General features: G+C 40.2%; 1 protein-coding gene across 3 annotated transcripts in view; it reads right to left on the bottom strand.

Moving 5' to 3' along the window:
* COL14A1 (collagen type XIV alpha 1 chain) overlaps positions 1–22,431 on the bottom strand; it is a 245,527-nt gene that overhangs the window by 134,958 nt on the left and 88,138 nt on the right. For 2 of the 3 annotated variants that reach the window (XM_005563999.5, XM_005563997.5), the window contains exons 14-19: positions 21,435–21,574; positions 12,985–13,111; positions 11,417–11,556; positions 10,822–10,954; positions 9,416–9,475; positions 7,324–7,475 (exon numbers count right to left, since the gene is read on the bottom strand). In XM_005563999.5, the coding sequence (XP_005564056.2) occupies positions 7,324–7,475; positions 9,416–9,475; positions 10,822–10,954; positions 11,417–11,556; positions 12,985–13,111; positions 21,435–21,574 (752 nt within the window). The remainder of the gene's footprint in view (positions 1–7,323; positions 7,476–9,415; positions 9,476–10,821; positions 10,955–11,416; positions 11,557–12,984; positions 13,112–21,434; positions 21,575–22,431) is intronic. The other variant, XM_005563998.5, reaches the window with a different exon arrangement.

Raw genomic sequence — 22,431 nt, 5'->3', positions numbered from 1 at the left:
CATTGGGACTGGTTAGACAGTAGGTGCAGCCCATGGAGGGTGAGCATAAGCAGGGTGGGACATCACCTCACCCGGGAAGCACAGGGAATTGGGGAACTCCCTCCCCTAGGCCAAGGGAAGCCATGAGGGACCATGCTGTGAGGGACAGAGCTATCCAGCCCAGATACTATGCTTTTCCCACGGTCTTTGCAACCTGCAGACCAGAAGATTCCCTTGGGTGCCTATACCACCAGGGCCCTGTGTTTCAAGCACAAAGCTGGGTGGCCATCTGGGCAGACATCGAGCTAGCTGCAAGAATTTATTTTCATACCCCAGTGATGCCTGGAATGCCAGCGAGACAGAACCATTTACTCCCCTGGAAAGGGGACTGAAACCAGGGAGCCCAGTGGTCTTGCTCAGCAGATCCAATCCCCCACAGAGCCCAACAAGCTAAGATCCACTGTCTTGAAATTCTCGCTGGCAGGACAGCAGTCTGAAGTCAACCTGGGATGCTCGAGCTTGGTGCGGGGAGGGGCATCTGCCATTAGTAAGGCTTGAGTAGGTAGTTTTCCCCTCACAGTGTAAACAAAGCTGCCTGGAAGTTTGGACTGGGAAGAGCCTACCACAGTGCCACAAAACCACTGTAGCCAGACTGCCTCTCTAGATTCCTCCTCTCTGGGCAGGGAATCTCTAAAAGAAAGGCAGCAGCCCCAGTCGGGGGCTTATAGATAAAACTCTCATCTCCCTGGGACAGAGCACCTGGGGGAAGGGGTGGCTGTGGGCGCAGCTTCAGCAGACTTAAACGTTCCTGCCTGCTGGCTCTGAAAAAAGTAGTGGACCTCCCAGCACAGTGCTTGAACTCTGCTAAGGGACAGACTGCCTCCTCAAGTGGGTCCCTGAACCCCATGCCTACTGACGGGGAGACACCTCCTAGCAGGAGTCGACAGACACCTCATACAGTAGATCTCCAGCTGTCATCTGACAGGTGCCCCTCTGGGATGAAGCTTCCAGAGGAAGGAACAGGCAGCAATCTTTGCTGCTCTGCAACCTCCACTGGTGATACCCAGGCACACAGGGTCTGGAGTGGACCTCCCACAAACTCCAGCAGATATGCAGCAGAGGGGTCTGACTATTAGAAGGAAAACTATAAAACAGGAAGCAAAAGCATCAACATCAACAAAAAGGATGACCACTCAAACCCCATCCAAAGGTCACCAACATCAAAGACCAAAGGTGGACAAATCCATGAAGACGAGAAAAAAAAACAATGCAAAAAGGCTGAAAATTTCAAATGCCCCTTCTCCTCCAATGAATCACAATTCCTCCAGCCAGGGAACAAAACTGGACGGAGAATGAGTTTAATGAACTGACAGAAGTAGGCTTCAGAAGGTGGTAATAACAAGCTCCTCTGAGCTGAAGGAGCATGTTCTAACGCAATGCCAGGAAGCCAAGAACCTTGATAAAACATTACAGGAACTGCCAACCAGAATAATCAGCTTAGAGAAGAACATAAATGACCTGATGGAGCTGAAAAAAAACAACATAAGAACTTCGTGAAGCATACATAGGTATAAATAGCCAAATGGATCAAGTGAAAGAAAGGATATCAGGGATTGAAGGTCTACTTAATGAAATAAAGTGTGAAGACAAGATTAGAGAAAACATAATGAAAAGGAACGAACAAAGCCTCCAAGAAATATGGGACAATGTGAAAAGACCAAATCTGCATTTGATTGGTGTACCTGAAAGTGACAGGGAGAATGGAACCAAGTTGGAAAACACACTTCAGGATATTATCCAGGAGAACTTCCCCAACCTAGCAAGACAGGCCAACATTCAAATTCAGGAAATACAGACATCACAAAGATACTCCTTGAGAAGAGAAACCCCAATCATCAGATTCACCAAGGTTGAAATGAAGGAAAAAATGTTAAGGGCAGCCAGAGAGAAAGGTCGGGCTACCCACAAAGGGAAGCCCATCAGACCAACAGCAGATCTCTCTGCAGAAACTCTACAAGCCAGAAGAGAGTGGGGGCCAACATTCAACATTCTTAAAGAAAATAATTTTCAACCCAGAATTTCATATCCAGCCAAACTAAGCTTCATAAGTGAGGGAGAAATAAAATCCTTTACAGACAAGCAAATGCTGAGGGATTCTGTCACCCCCAGGCCTGCCTTACAAGAGGTCCTGAAGGAAGTACTAAATATGGAAAGGAAAAACCAGTACCAGCCACTGCAAAAAACATACCAAATTGTAAAGACCATTGACACTGTGAAGAAACTGCATCAACTAACGGGCAAAATAACCAGCTAGCATCATAATGACAGGGTCAAATTCACACATAACAATATTAACCTTAAATGTAAATGGGCTAAATGCCCCAATTAAAAGACAGACTGGCAAACTGGATAAAAGTCAAGACCCATTGGTTTGCTGTATTCAGAAGACCCATCTCACATGCAAAGACACACATAGACTCAAATTAAAGGGAAGGAGGAATATTTACGAAGCAAATGGAAAGCAAAAAAAAAAAAAAAAAAAAAAAAAAAGCAGGGGTTACAATCCTAGTCTCTGATAAAACAGACTTTAAGCCAACAAAGATCAAAAAAGACAAAGGACATTACATAATGATAAAGGGATCAATGCAACAAGAAGAGCTAACGATCCTAAATATATATGCATCCAACACAGGAGTACCCAGATTCATAAAGCAAGTTCTTAGAAACCCACAAAGAGACTTAGACTCCCACACAATAATAGTGGAAGACTCTAACACCCCACTCTCAATATTAGACAGATAAATGAGACAGAAAATTACCAAGGATATCCAGACTTGAACTCAGGACTTGGACCAAGAGGACCTAACGGACATCTATAGAACTCTCCACTCCAAATAAACAGAATATACATTCTTCTTAGCACCACATCACACTTATTCTAAAATTCACCACATAATTGGAAGTAAAACACTCCTCACCAAATGCAAAAGAATGCAAATCATAACAAACAGTCTCTCAGACCACAGTGCAATCAAATTAGAACTCAGGATTAAGAAACTCACTCAAAACTGCACAACTACATGGAAATTGAACAACCTGCTCCTGAATGGCTACTGGGTAAATAACAAAATCAAGGCAGAAATGAATATGTTCTTTGGAACCAATGAGAACAAAGACACAACGTACAAGAATCTCTGGAACACAGCTAAAGCAGTGTTTAGAGGGAAACTTATAGCACTAAATGCCCACAGGAGAAAGCTGGAAAGATCTAAAATCAACACCCTAACATCACAGTTTAAAGAACTAGAGAAGCAAGAGCAAACAAATTCAAAAGCTAGCAGAAGACAAGAAATAACTAAGATCAGAGCAGAACTGAAAGAGACAGAGACACGAAAAGCCCTTCGAAAAATCAGTGAATCCAGGAGCTCGTTTTTTGAAAAGATTAAAAAAATAAATAGACCACTAGCCAGACTAATAAAGAAGAAAAGAGAGAAGAATCAAGTAGACACAATGAAAAATGGTAAAGGGGGCAGGGGTGGTACATGCCTATAATCCCAGCACTTTGGGAGGCCAAGGCGGGCAGATCACAAGGTCAGGAGTTCGAGACCAGCCTGGCCAACATGGTGAAACCCCGTCTCTAAAAAAAAAAACAAAAATTAGCCAGGCATGGTGGGGGGTGTCTGTAGTCCCAGCAACTCGGGAGGCTGAGGCAGGAGAATCGCTGGAACCCAGGAGGTGGAGGTTGCAGTAAGCTGAGATCGCACCACTACTCTCCCAGCCTGGGCAACAGAGTGAGACTCTATCTCAAAAAAAAAAAAAAAAAATGATAAAGGGGATATCACCACTGATCCCACAGAAATAGAAACTACCATCAGAGAATACTATAAACACCACTATGCAAATAAACTAGAAAATCTAGAAGAAATGGATAAATTCCTGGACACATACACCCTCCCAAGACTAAACCAGGAAGAAGTCGAATTCCTGAATAGACCAATAACAAGTTCTGAAATTGAGGCAGTAATTAATAGACTACCAACCAAAAAAAGCCCAGGACCAGATGGATTCACAGCCAAATTCTGATGAAGGTACAAAGAGGAGCTGGTACCATCCCTTCTAAAACTATTTGAAGCAATAGAAAAAGAGGGACTCCTCCTTAACTCTTTTTATGAGGTCAGCATCATCCTGATACCAAAACCTGACAGAGACACAACAACAAAGAAAATTTCAGGCCAATATCCCAGATGAACATTGATGCAAAAATCCTTGATAAAATACTGGCAAACCGAATCCAGCAGCACATTAAAAAGCTTATCCACCACAATCAAGGCAGCTTCATCCCTGGGATGCAAGGCTGGTTAAACATTAGCAAATCAATAAATATAATCCATCAAATAAATAGAATCAATGACAAAAACCACATGATTATCTCAATAGATGCAGCAAAGGCCTTCAATAAAATTCAACATCACTTCATGCTAAAAACTCTCAATAAACTAGGTACTGATGGAACGTATCTCAAAATAAAAAGAGCTATTTATGACAAACCCACAGTCAATATCATATTGAATGGGCAAAAGCTGGAAGCATTCCCTTTGAAAACTGGCACAAGACAAGGATGCCCTATCTCACCACTCCTATTCAACATAGTATTTGAAGTTCTGGCCAGGGCAATGAGGCAAAAGAAAGCGATAAAGGGTATTCAAATAGGAAGAGAGAAAGTCAAATTGTCTCTGTTTGCAGATGACATGATTGTATATTTAGAAAACCCCATCGTCTCAGCCCCAAATCTCCCTAAGCTGATAAGCAACTTCAGCAAAGTCTCAGGATACAAAATCAATTGCAAAAGTCACAAGGATTCCCATACACCAATAATAGACAAACGGAGAGCCAAATCATGAGCGAACTTCTATTCACAATTGCTACAAAGAGAATAAAATACCTAGGAATCCAACTTACAAGGGATGTCAAGGACCTCTTCAAGGAGAACTACAAACCACTGCTCAAGGAAACAAGAGAGGACACAAGCAAATGGAAAAACATTCCATGCTCATGTATAGGAAGAATCAATATCATAAAAATGGCCATATTGCCCAAAGTAATTTATAGATTCAATGTTATTCCCATCAAGCTACCATTGACTTTTTTCACAGAATTAGAAAAAACTACTTTAAATTTCACATGGAACCAAAAAAGAGCCCATATAGCCAAGAAAATCCTAAGCAAAAAGAACAAAGCTGGAAGCATTACACTATCTGACTTCAAACTAAGGCTACAGTACCCAATACAGCTTAGTATTGGTACCAAAACAGATATATAAACCAATGGAACAGAACAGAGACCTCAGAAATAACACCACACATCTACAACCATCTGATCTTTGACAAACTTGAAAAAAAAAAACAAGCAATGGAGAGAGGATTCCCTATTTGATAAATAGTGCTGGGAAACCTGGCTAGCCATAGAAAGAAAACTGAAACTGGACTCCTTTCTTACACCTTATACAAAACTGAACTCAAGATGGATTAAAGATTTAAACAAGAGACCTAAAACCATAAAAATCCTGCAAGAAAACCTAGGCAATACCATTCAGGACAGAGGCATGGGCAAAGACTTCATGACTGAAACACCAAAAGCAATTGCAACAAAAGCAAAAATAGACAAATGGATCTAATTAAACTAAAGAGCTTCTGCACAGCAAAGGAAACTATCATCAGAGCGAACAGGCAACCTACAGAACGGGAGAAAAATTTTGCAATTTATTCATCTGACAAAGGGCTAATATCCAGAATCTACAAGGAACTTAAATAAATTTACAAAACAAAAAACAACCCCATAAAAAAGTGGGAGAAGGATATTAACAGACACTTTTCAAAAGAATATATTTATGCAGCCAACAAACATACAAAAAAAAAAAAAAAAGCTCTTCATCATTGGTCATTAGAGAAACTCAAATCAAAACCACAATGAGATATCATCCCATGACAGTTAGAATGGCAATCACTAAAAAGTCAGGAAACAACAGATGCTAGAGAGGAAGTGGAGAAACAGAAACACTTTTACACTGTTGGTGAGACTGTAAATTAGTTCAACCATTGTGGAAGACAGTGCTGCGATTCCTGGAGGATCTAGAAGTAGAAATACCATTTGACCCAGCAATCCCACTACTGGGCATATACCCAAAGCATTATAAATCATTCTACTATAACGATACATCCACACATGTTTATTGCAGCACTATTCACAATAGCAAAGACTTGGAACCAACCCAGAGGCCCATCAATGACAGACTGGATAAAGAAAATGTGGCACATATACACCACGGAATACTATGCAGTCATAAAAAAGGATGAGTTCATGTCCTTTGTAGAGACATGGATGAAGCTGGAAACCATCATTCTCAGCAAACTAACACAGGAACAGGCAACCAAACACCGCACGTTCTCACTCGTAAGTGGGAACTGAACAATGAGAACACATGGACACAGGGAGGGGAACAGCACATACTGGGGCCTGTTGGGGGGTGTGGAGCAAGGAGAGAGATAGTATTAGGAGAAATACCTAATGTAGATGACGGGTTGACGGGTGCAGCAAACCACCATGGACCATGCATACCTATGTAAAAACCTGTGTATTCTGCACATGTATCCCAGAACTTAAGTATAATAAAAATAGTAATAATAATGACAAACAAATTAGAAAAAAAACAGTGTATCATTTAGAAAAAGGAAAGATAGATAAAACAACTCAAAGAAAACTCAATGTATAAAAATCTAAATCCCTGAGGGGATACACCCATGTTAAGAATAATTAGAAATGACTATAAATCTGCTCAATATGAATTGACGTCAATGAAAAATATAACTATTAGTTAATGGATGGTATTTTATTAAGAATATTTTCACTATACCATATAGAAGACCTTTTCTGTGTCCTTTGCTTAAAAGTTTTTTATCAGATTTCCAAGGGCAGAAGAAATTACTTCCTATATTAAACTTTTACACATATCTATACATACATATATACAGATACAAGTGCATATGGCCTTTTATGATCCAACTTTGGTGCTTGAACAGGTGATTGAGGCAGCAGAAGAGAAGCAACATTTGAAACAATGTTCAGAGGTTATTAACTTAAAGCAAGTTGTACATGGAGCAAGTTTTGGATATATAAAGGTCACTAAGAAGCCAGTAGTGGAGTCAGATTAACAGCAAACATTAGTTTCTGGAGATGGTAGACTCACTAAGAAACGAGCAGTAAAGTTTGCATTGATCTCCAAAGACAGTCTTGTTAGTTGTGTTAGTAACATCTGCACAGTTTCTAGTCAGTTGAATTTGTACAGACCGTTCCTACCACTTCTTCCTCGGGGTCCCCTTGAACTGTCAGGTAGGTCACCCTAAACTGCTGCACATCGCTGTCAGAAATGTCCCATTTTACCCGCAGGCTAGAAGTGGTTTCATCACCTACAACCAGGTTTCTGATTCCCGTCTGGAAAACTGGAATAAACACAACCAAAGATTTAAAAACTTTTAACCCATCATATTCCAAAATGAGCCACAGAGGCTACCTGTGGGGTAACAGCAAGCATCATTTAATGTATCCCTGTAATATAGATGTATATGAGGCGAGAAGAGCTCAGCTATGGTGCTTAATGGGGAGGCAAGATACCTACTAGCGGCAAATAAAAGTAGGATTAAGAGATGCTTACAAGATGAGACCATGGAGCTCTCAAAACTGTCAGTTCTGTATATGCACTAGTAAAAAGAACTGGGAAGAAGCCCTGAGACTAGAAAAACAGCCCATGGAACCCAAAGGAAAGTGTGGTCATGAAAACCTCACACTAGTGCTCTGTGGACATGTGGGCACAGTGGGCCAGATCTTGTCCACCTCTGTGTGCAATCTAGCATCCAACACACATCACAATCACCTGCCCTAGCCCCCATTTCTGTTTTAACACTTGTCATTCAAAGCACAAATCTGCGCTTAGGCTGCCTTTATCCATTCAGCCCACACAGACACAATCTTTTCTCTGATACTTGTCCAATCTCCTTTACCCATGTTTCCTGGCACATTCATGCTCATCTCAAGGTGTCTCCTCCCTTATTTGTCACATTTTTTTTTCTTTTCTCTTCTACTCCCAACTTCATTTCCCTTTGTCCATCTCATCTCATTCTCCTTTCTCTTCATTCATGTATTAATTCATTTAGAAAATATTAATTGAACTTTTTCTGTGTGTCAGACTGTTAGGGCTTTGGTTTTCATACAGTTACTAACTCAACAAAAATAGTAAAAGTGTCACAGGGGAGGTAGGAGATTGACATTTACCTGGCAACATTGCAGGGGGGTTACCAGGCAATGGGAATGGGAGGAAACTTCTCACATTCAGGGCAAGGAGTTTGGGATGGAAAGAGAAAAATGGGGGAAGCATAGGAAATATGGTTGAGGCCAGGAAGGGAAGCAGGACCCAACTAGGAAGGATCTTGGATGCTATGAAAAAGACTTCAGAGCACAAAGAAGGCTTGATAAGGATTAATTGAGGAATGAATGAATCAACGAATGGGTAATGGAGAGCCACTGAAGTGTCTTACAGAAGTAAATAAATGATATTATCAAACTTGTGTTTTACCAAGTTGACTCTGACAGCTAGTTGGGAGGTATATTACAGTGAAGGGGAAAGCTAAGCTGAGACAGGAAACAACTAATGTAGGAAAAACAATAGACCAGCCAAGTCTCAGTTACCCACAGAAATGCAAGGAAAACATGATAAGAATAATTCTCAACAAGACCAGGCATGGTGGCTCATGCCTGTAATTCCAGAACTTTGGGAGGCCGAGGAAGAAGGAACATTTGATCTCAGGAGTTAAAGACCAGCCTGGACAATATGGCAGGAAAGACCTCATCTCTACTAAAATTCAAAACAATTAGCCAGGCATGGTGGCACATGCCTGTAGTCCTAGCTACTTGCGGGGATGAGGCAGGAGGATCGCATGAGCCCAGGAAGTCAAGGCTGTGGTGAGCCTTGATCATGCCACTGCACTCCAGGCTGGATGACAGAGTGAAACTCTATCTCTAAAAGAAAAAAAGAGAAAAGAAGAGGAATTCTCAACAGAGAGCAACAGAAGTCACTGGGATAAAGAGGAAGGCAAAGACCTCTGAGGAGGCAGCTATGTTAACATTCCAGGTAAGGGGCATGAGCATCCAAGGCAAAGATGAAAGAAGTAGAGTGATATATCAGTGAGATCAGTTGACTAGGAGATCCATAGTGGCAAGGAAGATGTTGAGAGGCTCTGAGAGGTGTGAAATTTGAACCAGTGTGCCAGAAAAGGAAGGGAGGGTCATCTATTTTCCTATTTAATAATAAATAAAACCAGGATAACATAATATCTGTTTAAATAAAAATTTTAAAGTGGGTAAACAGGCTACTATTTGACCTTACCTGACGTCACAGGCGTGGTAGGCACCATGGTTGTAGCTGGTTCTGTCCAAAAACTGTCAACTAAAAGCAATATATTACTTAAAAATGCTGTAAAAATAATAACTGTCCATTTTTATATAGCATTTTGTAGCTTTCAAAGAACATTTCACCTATATTATCTCACTTGCCTCCCACAACAAACATGACTATGGTTAGAAGACCAAAGAAGTGAATTGTAAGTAAGGCAGACATACCTGTTCCACAGATAGGAAGACTGAAATCCGAAGAATGTTAAAGTTTCTCATCACAGATACCAGGCTTCACATAAACATTTGAACTACATTGTGAAACCACCCAATTACTTTGAAATAGGGGCATAGCCGTGGTAATTAAGGGAAATTAGACAGTGCTGTAGACCAAGTTGTGAAAAGGCTGCCAAACAGGACCACCACGGAGTGCAATGTGCTTGGACAAGCAGTGCATCTTCTATTTCTTACAGCCACCATGGGCATACAGCAGAATGAAGTACAGAGATGAAGATCCTCTTTTTAGGGTCAACACACCCATTCACCTTGTGCTGGAACACTGCCTGCCAACAGTTCACAGCTCTGAGAACTGTCTCGCCTGAGTTCATGGCCTCTGTCAGGGAATGGCTCACCTCCAGCTACTGGGGATGCAAGAGTATGAAGTCTCAGCCCCTTTGCCTCTATTTGGGACAACTCAGAAGGGTCACCCCAGCATTAGACCTCTGTTATAATAAGATTAGCTGAGGGTTCAGTTTCAACTTCTTCCCATGTCCTGTCCTGCTGTCCTCAGGTTTTTACATAAGCATCTCCCAACTGCACTCTTCAATAAACTTTCTGGCTGCAATTTTCCGTCTAGAATCTGGTTCCAGGGAACCCAGGCTAAGGCAATTTAATATGTGGTCAATACCTCATATTTTAAAAATGAAGAGATGAATGAATCAGCGAGTAAATTTTGTACAAGATTCTTGGAACCAAAATCAACTTGGAAAATTCCAGAAACTCTTTGACATGTTGGCCCTAGGTTTATTTGTTTGGCAATCTATTCATTTGTGAATTATTTTATCCATTCATGCATACATCCATTCACCTATCCACCCATCCATCCATTCTATGGGTATTTATTCTACAGTTAACATGTGCCAAGTACCGTGCTAAGTCCTGGAAAATACAATGGTGAGCAAGACAGATGTGGTCCCTGCCTTCATGTTGATCATTATCTAGGAAGCTAAGATACTTCACATACTGGTTTCATTGAAGGTGAAGATATATGAAGAATTCTGGGGGAAAAAGAGAAACTGAAGTTTCCATAGCCAAGGATAAAGCAGATGGGGAAGGAAATTGATGGGGTAAAGAGGGATTGTGGGAGCAGCTGAAACGCATCGTGGCCAGACCAAGACTTACGTGTGGTCCCCACAGCAGTCACCACCTCACTCTCGCTTCCATCATCAAGTACGGCCAATAGTGAAACTTCATACTCCGTACCGGGCTCCAAGCCTTCAATAACATGTGAGTCCTGTTCTTCTCTCAGGACAACCTGAAATGTATTTTGGTGCTTAGTAACTACGCTTATTTGAAAAAAAAAAAGAAAAGAAAAGAAAAAGTGTTATTCTGAGCATAAGCAAGAAACAACCAACCATAAAGAACTCCAAGGCTGTCAAAGTCCATTTTAAGGTCAAGTCAGAGACTTTATTCCTTTCGATCCCCTCAGCAAATAAGTTATTAATATTGGAAAAGTGACATTTTACAGTTGTATTAAATGTCATTTGTTAAAGTCAAAGAATCTGAAAATATATAAAGTATATAACTAAAGCTCTGGCAACAATATATCATAATATTAGGAAAATCATATGATTTGACATTTCTAAAACTCCAAGCCATGTAAAATACTAATTACTTCTGTGATTCTTAATATATTTTAAAGTGAAGACCAACTCCAGCAGCAGTAGGTATTCACTAATGCTCCGGATTAATTTTCAGTCTGTTTCAGACAACTCACCTCCTCGGTCTTCCCCCCATAGACTGGAATCCACATCAATTTGTGTAGCCCTTCATCAGCTGAGAGGGGATGCCAGGTCACCCTAAAACTGTCTGTCGTCACCTCATCAATTTCTAAGTATTGCTGGGCTGGAACTTCCTCTGTAAACCAAGGAAGGAGATTTTGTTAGGGAAATGAGAAGGCAAGAAAGCCAAACCCAAGTATCTCCCAGGGGTGTAGAAGACTCTTTGAGGAATCTTTTGCTTTAGGAAAGCACAGGGAAGAAGGAAAACCAGGGCCCATCAGTCCAGGGTGGCCTTCCATTTCTGTTTCCAGCATTCACCAATATCATAAATTAGGGAAACCATGGAAATAACAGATCTTAAAACTTTTCCAGTAATTTCTAAAACTCTTAGCTTTTCTATTTGGCTGTTTTCATTAACTATAAAAAACAAGAGTGGCATATTCATTTTTTAAAAAATATTATTTTCCAAGTATCTTGAGGAAATTAACAAAATAGTCCTCTAGGGGCCTAAGAAAGCTTCCCTTTTAGTTCGTTTTGCTTTAGTAGCTAAATCGCTCCCTAATATTAATCCTGGAAAAGAATCTTCAATCTTTTAACTTGTGCATATGGTGGTCATCAGAAATGAAATAGAATTAATCAGGCCTTCCACTGTTTCAGAGCTTATATACTTCTGGGATGTACAACAGAAAGTATAACACCCAACTGCACCCAAAATAAATAGTCAAAGAATTGGTTTTTATTATTTGAAGCCAGAGTTTTTCTTAAAAAAACAACAACAAAAACAGAAAAATCCAAATTTTTGATAGGACACCATGAGAATCCCAACTAGAATTAGCCTTCTGGAGATTTGGTTAAATTACTGAATTTTTCCACGAACATTATTTCTCAATCCAGCTTCTTTTTCATCTCTCTCCAAATCACCTTCTCATCTTCCCAGTAAAGACTACATTTGTTTCCAAGTGCAATCAGTGGTAAGTTCAGAAAGCAAATAACAGAATTGTTGCCACCAAGAGACAAAAAGTGGCTACAGGATACATATAGAAAAGAAAAATAATGTATACATGTCTTACATTTAATTTTAGGGTTTAAAATATTACTTATTATTATATGAAGATTTCAGGCTCCAGGAAAATCATTGACTGATATATTGAGCTCAATAGTATGAGACTGTCATTTTTATAGGTCAAAAACTGTTGGCTATCAGCAATTTTGGAAATTCAACCTAATACACACATTCATTTGAATGGAAGAAGGATGTAGAAGTTTTAACTAAGGAATGAAAGTAAAAGGAATAAGATTAGGAAGAGAAAAACATACATTTTTTAAACAACGGACCTTTTGAATTTAGGTGGTCTTTTCTCTCTCTTCCTTGCTTTGATAAAAAATAACTAGCCAGTACACACATCAGTCATCTGGTTGTTTATTTTTTAATGATAACATAAAAGAAATCAAACTTAAAATTCAATCTCTTCAAAATCACAAATAAAGAAGGTGCTCTGGGTTCTGGTTTCTATATATTAATAGCTATTCTCGAAACTTTTCACACCACAATGAGGCTGCTTACCGGTGGTAAAAACCCCAGTTAGAGGCTCTGACTGTCCTTCATCATAGATGGAGAAAATAGCAACAGTATACTCTGTGAGAGGTGTCAAGCCCTTCAGAGGGAAGGTAGTAATAGGATCAACTTCAACCTGTCAAAGAAAGAAGTCATAATAACAGCTCTATCTAATGCTCTCTAAGTACAGGAATCATTTTATTACTGTCTGTAGCTCGCTTAGCTGACAGCAAAGTTATAAACACTATAAAACAAATTATTGAATTATAAAACCAGACAGTTTATGTATGAACATTTCTGATCTTATACCCTTAGATAACCCACCAGTTAATTCTCAGGACAACTTTGCAATCAATATTCTTTCCATTCATTCCAGACACAAAGTGCAGACAACTTAAGAGGCGGACATAAATACAGATAATGTTTCCAGTTAGATCTGCTAGTAGCAATCAGTTTTTTGCTTCACTGCCTGGGCTCTGCTGGCCCCATAGCTAAGTAATTCACGATAACTCCTATAAGAGTCGTACAGGTGAGCAACGATGCTGGGAAAGAACTGGGGAACATTAATACTAAAGAAAATAGTAAATATTTGAAACATTACTCTATCTTCCACAGAAAGACATATTTGGTGAAAATATTTTTCAACTTCTTTGGGGCATATAAAAGATGAAATCTCGAGGAATAGAGATCAAGGGTGTAAGAAAAATTAAGGATTAGAAAAGAGAACTTGACAACAAAAAACATACATTGAAAAAGGAAACCATAAAGTAAGAGGAGATGGGTGGGTCAGGCGTGGTGGCTCATGCCTGTAATCCCAGCACTTTGGGAGACCGAGGCAGGTGGATCACTTGAGGTTGGGAGTTCAACATCAACCTGGTCAACATGGCGAAACCCCATCTCTACGAAAAATTTAAAAATTAGCTGGGCGTGGTGGTGCGCACCTGTAATCCCAGCTACTTAGGAGGCGGAGGCAGGAGAATCACTTGAACCAGGGTGGCAGAGGTCACAGCGAGCTGAGATCATGCCACTGCACTCCTGCCTGGATGACAGAGTGAGACTCTGTCTCAAAAAAAAAAAAAAAAGGAGATGAGGGCAGGGTCTACAAGGCACCCTCAAGGCAAGAGAAAGAACAAGAACAGATGAAGCTTTGTCACTGAGGGGTTGGGCATGGGGCTACAGCGCTGCACAGTACCGGGTGCATATTGTAGACCATGTATATGGGGCCCACACCTAGGTGTTTCACATATATTCTCTGTTAATCCTCACAAGCACTTATAATAATGCATAATGAGGTGCCCCCACTGTGGTGATACTCTGGAAAATTTAAGAAATGACCATATTTACCTGAGAGCACCCTCTGCCAAAAAATAAGCTCTGCTTAAAATGTTCTCATGAGACATTTGAGCAGAGCAATAAGATCCTTTTTTCTGTTGTTGTTTTTTGGAGACAGGTTCTTGCTCTTGTCACCCAGGAGGGAGTACAGTGGCACGATCTTGGCTTACCGTAACCTCTGCCTCCAGGGTTCAAGCTATTGTTTTGTCTCAGCCTCCCATGTAGCTGGGATTACAGGCGTGCACCACCAGGTCCGGCTAATTTTTTATTTTTAGTAGAGACACGGTTTCAGCATGTTGGCCAGGCTGGTCTCAAACACCTGGCCTCTAGTGATCCACCCACCTCGCCCTCCCAAAGTGCTGGGATTATAAGTGTGAGCCACTGCACCCAGCCAAGATCTCTTATGTATGGTACTATCAGTGACTAATCCTGATGCTACCTGAGGTTCAGGGGAAGGTCACTAAGCTCAACACTGTATGTGTCTGCTCATGGCAAAGTAACCTTTAGCAAAATATAAAATGTCACCTCCCTACTTAAACCTTCATTGGCCATCTGTTGCACTCTGAATCAAAACCAAGCACCCTGAGATACCTCATGGCCTTCATAATCTGGGGCAGCACCTTTTCTTTCTGTCATACTCCAGTGGCCTGTTGGGCTCCAGCCACACTGGCCTCCTTTCAGGTCCTTGCCTTTCCCACCTCAGGGCCTTAGCACATGCAGTTCACTCTGTCTGTGACCCCATTCTCCAGCTCTTGTCAAAATTAGGCCTTCTTCCTCTATCATGACTATGCTTAACTAGAACCTCCGCAGAGGAGGGTTCTTTTTCCACCTATGTTTCCACCTATTAGTGGGGTTATTCACTGACACTGGCCTTGTTGTTTCCTCCTTGGTACCAGTGGCAATGTGAAATTACTTTATTTACCTACATGTTTATTGTCTATCTCCTGCATAGAGTATAAACTCCTTGAAGGCAAGAACTTGTTTAGTTTCTTCACCACTGTATGTTGAATTATATTTTTTGAGTGAATAGAATAAGTAAATTAAAATGAAGATGAAGGCACCAAAAAAACTATTTCTTAAAAGAGGTGAGAAAGGTCTTCTCTAAACTAAGGGCCAGAACAGAAGCCATACACACCTTTAAAGAATCTACACCTCTGTAGGTCAAAAAAGAGTGCCAACCCTGGAAAAAAAGAGCTGTCATTGTACTGTACCATTGTGCTGTACTGGGCCACTCTTCTGGAGAAGGCCAGCGAATCCCAGCCTTCCCAGACACTCTAGTTGAGGGGTCACACATGGACATGAAGTCATCCTAGAAGTTCTGGTCCAGTCAGATTCCCAGATGAATGCATGAATCACCCCAGCTGACGCCACATGGCAGAGCCCAGCTGTCCCTGCTGAGTTCTGCCCAAGTTACATGCTCCTAGGCTATATTTTAAGTTGCACTGTTGTTACACAGCAACGGTTAATTGAAAGTATGGATTATCTTCTTCTAAATCAGGGATTGATAACATTATAGGTCATTTTTAGCACTTACTGTTTACTGCAGCCTGTGAACTATCTGCATGCTTTATATGCATTTACTTATTTAATCCTTATCACAATCCTGTGGGGGAGCTAATTATTACTCCCCATTTGAAAATGGAAAAATGAGATTCCAAAAATTAAGGAACTTGCCCAAGGGGAAAACAGCTAGTACACAGGTCTTAAACACAGGTGTTTCAGGCTCTAAATCATATGCTCTTAAACACTATTTAAAGTATGGCTTCATTATTTAAGCTCACAGAAAATACAAACCCATGTTAAAAAATGTGAGTTCAAGACATACTTTCCTAACCTCTAGTTACATATTGCTTTCTGTTGTTTTGAATTGTCATGGCTGAGATTTATTGAGCACTTACAGAGTCAGGGACTTGATACTCATTGTCTTATTTAGAGTCTCCCCCACCCACCTTCACCCACCAAACCCTAGGTGCTTTCGCAACTATTTTCCGAAGGAAAATCTAGGCCCAAACAGCTTAACTAACTTGCCCTGAGCCATAAAATTATTAACTGGAATGTCTAGTTAGGCCTTGATCTTGTTTCTAAGTTTCAAATCTGTGACAAATAGGAATTTTGCAAAGATATCAAACATACACAAAAGCAGTTAAAATATAGGTACTGGATTCTTAGGTCCACCAAACAGGAGAAAGGACTAAAAGAAAGAATGTGTGTGTGTGTGTGTGTGTGTGTGTGTGTGTGTGTGTGTGTGTGTGTGTGTGTGTATCTGTTAAAAAGGATCTCGTTTATTAAATATTTGATGCTGAATAGACTATATTTTATATAATTTCAGCATTGATTATTCTATTTCATCAAATAAAGGCCTTTAGGTATCATTTATTTATATTAGTTAAAATATCATGCTTTAAATGATTAGTCCCAGAACTAATTTTGCTGGTAGTATTTTAAGATGTAGAAGAAAAATTTGAGGAAATAATAACAAATAACCATGATCTCATTGTTATGCAACTATTTCTGAGAAATATCCTCAATCAGTCTAGCTAAAAGTTTAACTTCAGCCTAATTTTGGAAGGGATGTAGAAAAAGGCCCTGATGAGGAACAAGGGATTTGGGCTCAACTCCAGGCTCTACTGCTGAGTCACTGCTACTAGGAACTGGACTCTCAAAGTCCAAAAACTGTGGCCTTTGCATTTATAAAACTCAAATGGCAGCACTTAATTCTCCATCATGTTTGCGTACTTCCAAAATCCTTTCACAGTAAATGCTACCTGAGATGACTTCTGTCCATAGTTTGATAAGTCATACTTTGTCAGTATTTGGTTCTGTAAGGATTACATGAGGTTTAGAGCACTCAGAACAGTGCCTGGCTCATGGGAAGCACTCAACAAATGTTAGCCACCATTATAATCATCACCATCATTATCATCATGGTCATCATGATCATCATCACCATAATCATCACCATCATTATCATCATCATCATCACCGTCATCATCACCATCATCACCATCATCATCATCACCATCACCATCATCACCACCATCATCATCACCATCATCACCATCATTATCATCATCATCACCATTACCATCATCACCATCATCATCATCACCATCATCACCATCATTATCATCATCATGGTCAGCAGCAGCATGGACATTTGTTGAAATACTTGTTTCATTTTTCTTCCTGGTCTCCAAAAAGTTGGGGAGAGGGATAATGCAGAAAAGATACAGAGGGAGGAAGAGGAAGTGAGAGAAGGAAGATGAGAGGAAATGAAGCAGAAAATATTGAGTGTAAAGCAAAAGTGTTAATAATCAATTGCATGGGCCGGGCACAGTGGCTCACACCTGTAATCCCAGCACTTTGGGAGGCCGAGGTGGGCAGATCATGAGGTCAAGAGATCAAGACCATCCTGGCCAACATGGTGAAACTCCATCTCTACTAAAATTACAAAAAATTAGCCGGGCATGGTGGTGGGCGCCTGTAGTACCAGCTACTTGGGAGGCTGAGGCAGAAGAATGGCATGAACCCAGGAGGCTGAGCTTGCAGTGAGCTGAGATCGTGCCACTGCACTCTATACTGGGTGACAGAGCGAGACTCTGTCTCAAAAAAAAAAAAAAAAAAAAAAAGAAAGGAAAAAATCGTTGCATTGTCTATAAATAGAAGCTTAAATTCATAGAAATTAAAGCAAAATCTAATAGAAGTATTCATCCTTAAAATTATATATTCTAAAGTTAGGTACAGTAATACTTCAATAAAAGATACTTATCCAGCAACCTCAAGTATCTATAGCATGGCTATGAATTAAGAAATAAGAAACACACACACACACACACACACACACACACACACACTCTAGTCAAAACTGGTGTTACAAAATCCATGCATGGCTTATGCATTTTACTCAAATCAAATTTTCTCAAATCTTCATTCATAGCCCATTTTCTCATATTTTAAGTTCGGTTTTACCAAACATAGCTTTCTAATTTCCCAGAAACAGCAAATGCTAGCAGCTTCCCCAAGATTGAAAAACACTACCAAAAAACCCCCAAACATATGTTCTCAACAAATATGTTAGTCTGGGGCTATTCTCTGCAAAGACAAATAACAGAAATAGTAGAAGAAGCTACAGCAGCTGCTATGGTCTGGAAGGTTGTGTCCCCCTGCAGATTCATATGTTGGTACCTGATCCCCAATGCAGTAGTATTAAGAGATGGGGTCTTTGAGAGATGATTAGGTCATGAGGGAGGAATGCCCCTATTAGAGAGGCCCATGGGAGCTTGTCTGCTCCTTTCACCAGGTAAGAACATAGGTAGAAATCTCCAACTATGAGGAATACACCTGCAAATTCAGGTGCAGGTGCCTTGATCTTAGACTTCTCAGCTTCCAGAACTGTGAACAATAAATTTCTGCCATTGATAAGTTTCCCAAGCTGGGCACAGTGCCTCACTCCTGTAATTCCAGCACTTTGGGAGGCCAAGGCAGACAAATCCCTTGAGCCCAGGAGTTTGAGACCTGCCTGGACCACATGGCAAAACCTGGTCTGTACAAAAATTAGCTAGGCATGGTGGCATGTGCCTGTAGTCCCAGCTACTCGGGAGGCTGAGGTGGGAGGATCACCTGAGCCTGCAAGGTTGAGGATGCAGTGAGCCATGATCACACTACAGCACTTCAACCTAGGCAACAGAGACCCTGTCTCTAAATAAATAAATAAACAAAACTTCCCCAGGCAAGGTATTTTGTTACAGAAAACCAAAGGGACTAAGACATGGTTATAATCATTATTATATAATTATATTATAAATGTAATGGATATATAAGAAAGTTTGTTTTTGTTTTATTAAAAATTATTGCCAAAGGAGGATGCTCTACAATGAACAAATATTTACTGGTGAATATAGAGGTGTTACTTTCGTTGTTCAATGAGTCAACTCTTTTAAATTGGTAGTTTTTATATAAAAATAGAAATCAGTGGTATCTCTCCAAGAGTCTTAAGATCTGGCAGCCCATGCCTGGATTTCTATGCAGCAGCAATCAGTAGAAGCTGAGACTGGCTGCATCTTAGATGCACACACTTCCCATCACACCAGTCCCTAGTATCCCTGTCATTGAAACCCACTGTCCATTGTCACTTATCATTAGTCTTGCTCGTTGTCTTTCTTTCAGTAGAGAATTTCTTCTGCATTCATGTCCTCAAAATGGGAAGACAAAATATAGCCTAAGCTAGGCTGGGAACAGTGGTTCATGCCTGTAATCCCAGCACTTTGGGAGGCCTAGGCGGGCAGATCGTCTGAGGTCAGGAGTTTGAGACTAACCTGAGAAACATGGTGAAACTCTGTCTCTACTAAAAATACAAAAATGAGCTGGGCACAGTGGCGCATGCCTTTAGTCCCAGCTACTCAGGAGGCTGAACCAAGAGAATTGCTTGAATTTGGAACGCAGGGGTTGCAGTGAGCCGAGATCATGCCACTGCACTCCAGCCTGGGTAACAAAGCGAGACTTCATCTCAAAAATTTATATATAATATATATATTTATAATATTTATAAATATGTATATATAATATATATTTATATGTAATACATAATATAATATGTTATATATTTATAAATATATATTATATATAATACACACACATATATATATTTATATATATTATATATATAGCCTAAGTTAGCCTCATGTGTCAAGCAAAACATGACAGTATTTCTTTGCAGGTGTGTCTGCTTCTACAGATTTAATGGTATGCTTCAATCATTTATAGTATCTGCCTCATCCTCCTACACAGTTGAATTTACAACCCTTGGGAAAGCAGTTTACGTATTACCAGTGACAAAGAGACACCTATAGCTCAGTGTTTTTTTATTTCAATCTTTTTACTGCTCCAGGCTACTCTCTTCAAAAACAAAGCAACTCATCCAAATGACCAGACTCTTCAGGACTATTTACTCTCAAGATTTACGAAGGTTTAATGAAGCATATCGAACAGTATTTCTATATGTTAGCAAATGTGTACTTACTGCCTGTCCATTACACAATGTCCCTTATGAGGATGCATTTTGTAAAATATTGCTTGGATTTAATTTTAGAAAAAAATTTGTCTCTGCATATAAAAACACTTGCTTTATTTGGTCAGAAAGTAGAAATGATGCAATCTAACATATTTCCCTCTTTGTCTTAGCTTACTGGACCAAGATAAGGGAAAATAAAATAAAAATAACCTCGCTGTTTTGCTAAAACACATTTCCAAGGGAACACTTTTTTGAAAGTATTAGTCACTGCATGCAAGATACTGTATCTTCACAGGTTTTAACAAGTTCCATTATTTAAAAGTACTTCTTAGATAAAACTCGAATTATTTGCTAAATTTAGGCTCATCTAACTAGAGCCTTTCAGATGCCAGTTTACTCAAAAGCAGAAGGATAAACTAGAGAACAGTGACATTATTTTTAGTTCGATGCTTCCATGAACATACACCCTCCCCACTCCCATCCCCTGTGGCAGACTGCATTTTCCAGAGACGGCCACATCAGTGAATATCTTCTTCTCTATATGCTCCTCCTATCCTCTGACTGACATGTCTCCCACCACAGGTAGGATCTGTGTTTCTCCCCACCTATAAATCTGGGCGAAGGTGGTGACATCTCATACCAATGAAGTGTGACAGAGGTGATATCAAGTGACTTCAGAGGCTGGGTCATGAATAGCGATACAGCTTCTACTTAGCTCTCTCTCTCTTTGGACATGTGTCATGGGACTCCTGAGCCAACTCCCCTGAAGATGCATGCTGAAGGCATTGTGCGAAGAGTCTAATTAGAGATATGGAGACCTGCTCCAGATCTCAGCTGTTCCAGTCTCCCCAGACCAGGCACCAGATACATGAGTAAAGACGCCATGAGATGGCTCCAGCTCCAGTCACTATCTGGCTCTAACCTCACTGGAGAGCACCCCTCCTCCAGTGATAACTGCAATTCACACCCCAATTCCTGACCTACATACAGGAACTATGAGAGACAATAAATAATTACTATTATTTTAAGCCACTAGGCTTTGAGATGATAGGTTATGTAGTCATCAATAACTAGCACCCCACCACCTAAAAAATATACAGTATGTCCCAGAACTTACCTCATTGATTTCAGTCCCATCTGCATTGTTATACACAATTCGATAACCATTGATCTGTCTTGAAGTTGGGTCCCAGGTTAATCGAGCACTGTTAGAGCCAATATTGGAGATTCTCAGATTTCTTGGTGGACTTAAAGCCACTTGGCCGTAAATGGAATAGAAAATAATTAAAATGTCAGATTACATACACGTAAAAAGAAACTGTGTCTTTGACTTCTATTTACATATGAAAAGTGTCACCCAGATAATAATTTATAACACTGAAATAACCAATGTATTGTCTCATAAAAATCAATAATGTTCTCTAATTAGCAAAGAAAAAAGTTTTCTTTGTAGAGAATAAATAGCAGTAATAAGTTACACATGGTTAGAAATAAGATTTAGGTAAATTTTCTGTGCCTATCACTCTACCTGATGTAAGTAAGAAACCTAATGGATTAAAAACAAAGTAACTTGAAATAAAATTTTAACTAGTCCACTCAATTACCATGTGACTCTGGCAAAGCCACTCTACCTCTAAGCTCCACAATTTCCCACATGTAAAATGAGGGGATGGCCATCCGCCATTTCCATGTTGGTATCTATTAGGCAAGTCCAACTTAACCGGTCCAAACGGAATCAGTGACTCTTGATGCCTTCCCCTAATTCTTCTTCCCTCAATCTTCCCCTCTGAGCAAATGGAAACTCTATCCTTCCTACTGATCAGGTCAAAAACCTTGGAGCCTCCTGGATTGCTCTTTCTCTCGCAACCCACTTCTAATCCATCATCCAGATCTGACCCCTTCTCTTCACCTCCACTGCTACCATCTTGGTAGAAGCCACTATCCCCTCTTGGCTTGGATTCTTGCCATGGTCTCCCAGCCAATCTCCCAACTTCCATCTTTCCCCTACTATTAATATAATTATTCCTTAGCAAGCAGCCAGAGTGCTTCTTTTAAAATGTCAGTCAGGTAATTTCACTTCTCTGCACAAAATCTTCAAAATGGCTCCTAACTCC

The sequence above is a fragment of the Macaca fascicularis genome, chromosome 8, assembly GCF_037993035.2.
Source record: "Macaca fascicularis isolate 582-1 chromosome 8, T2T-MFA8v1.1".
Classification (NCBI taxonomy): domain Eukaryota; kingdom Metazoa; phylum Chordata; class Mammalia; order Primates; family Cercopithecidae; genus Macaca; species Macaca fascicularis.
Note: the sequence above shows the minus strand (reverse complement) of the source record. Positions and strands in the feature narration are given on the sequence as shown.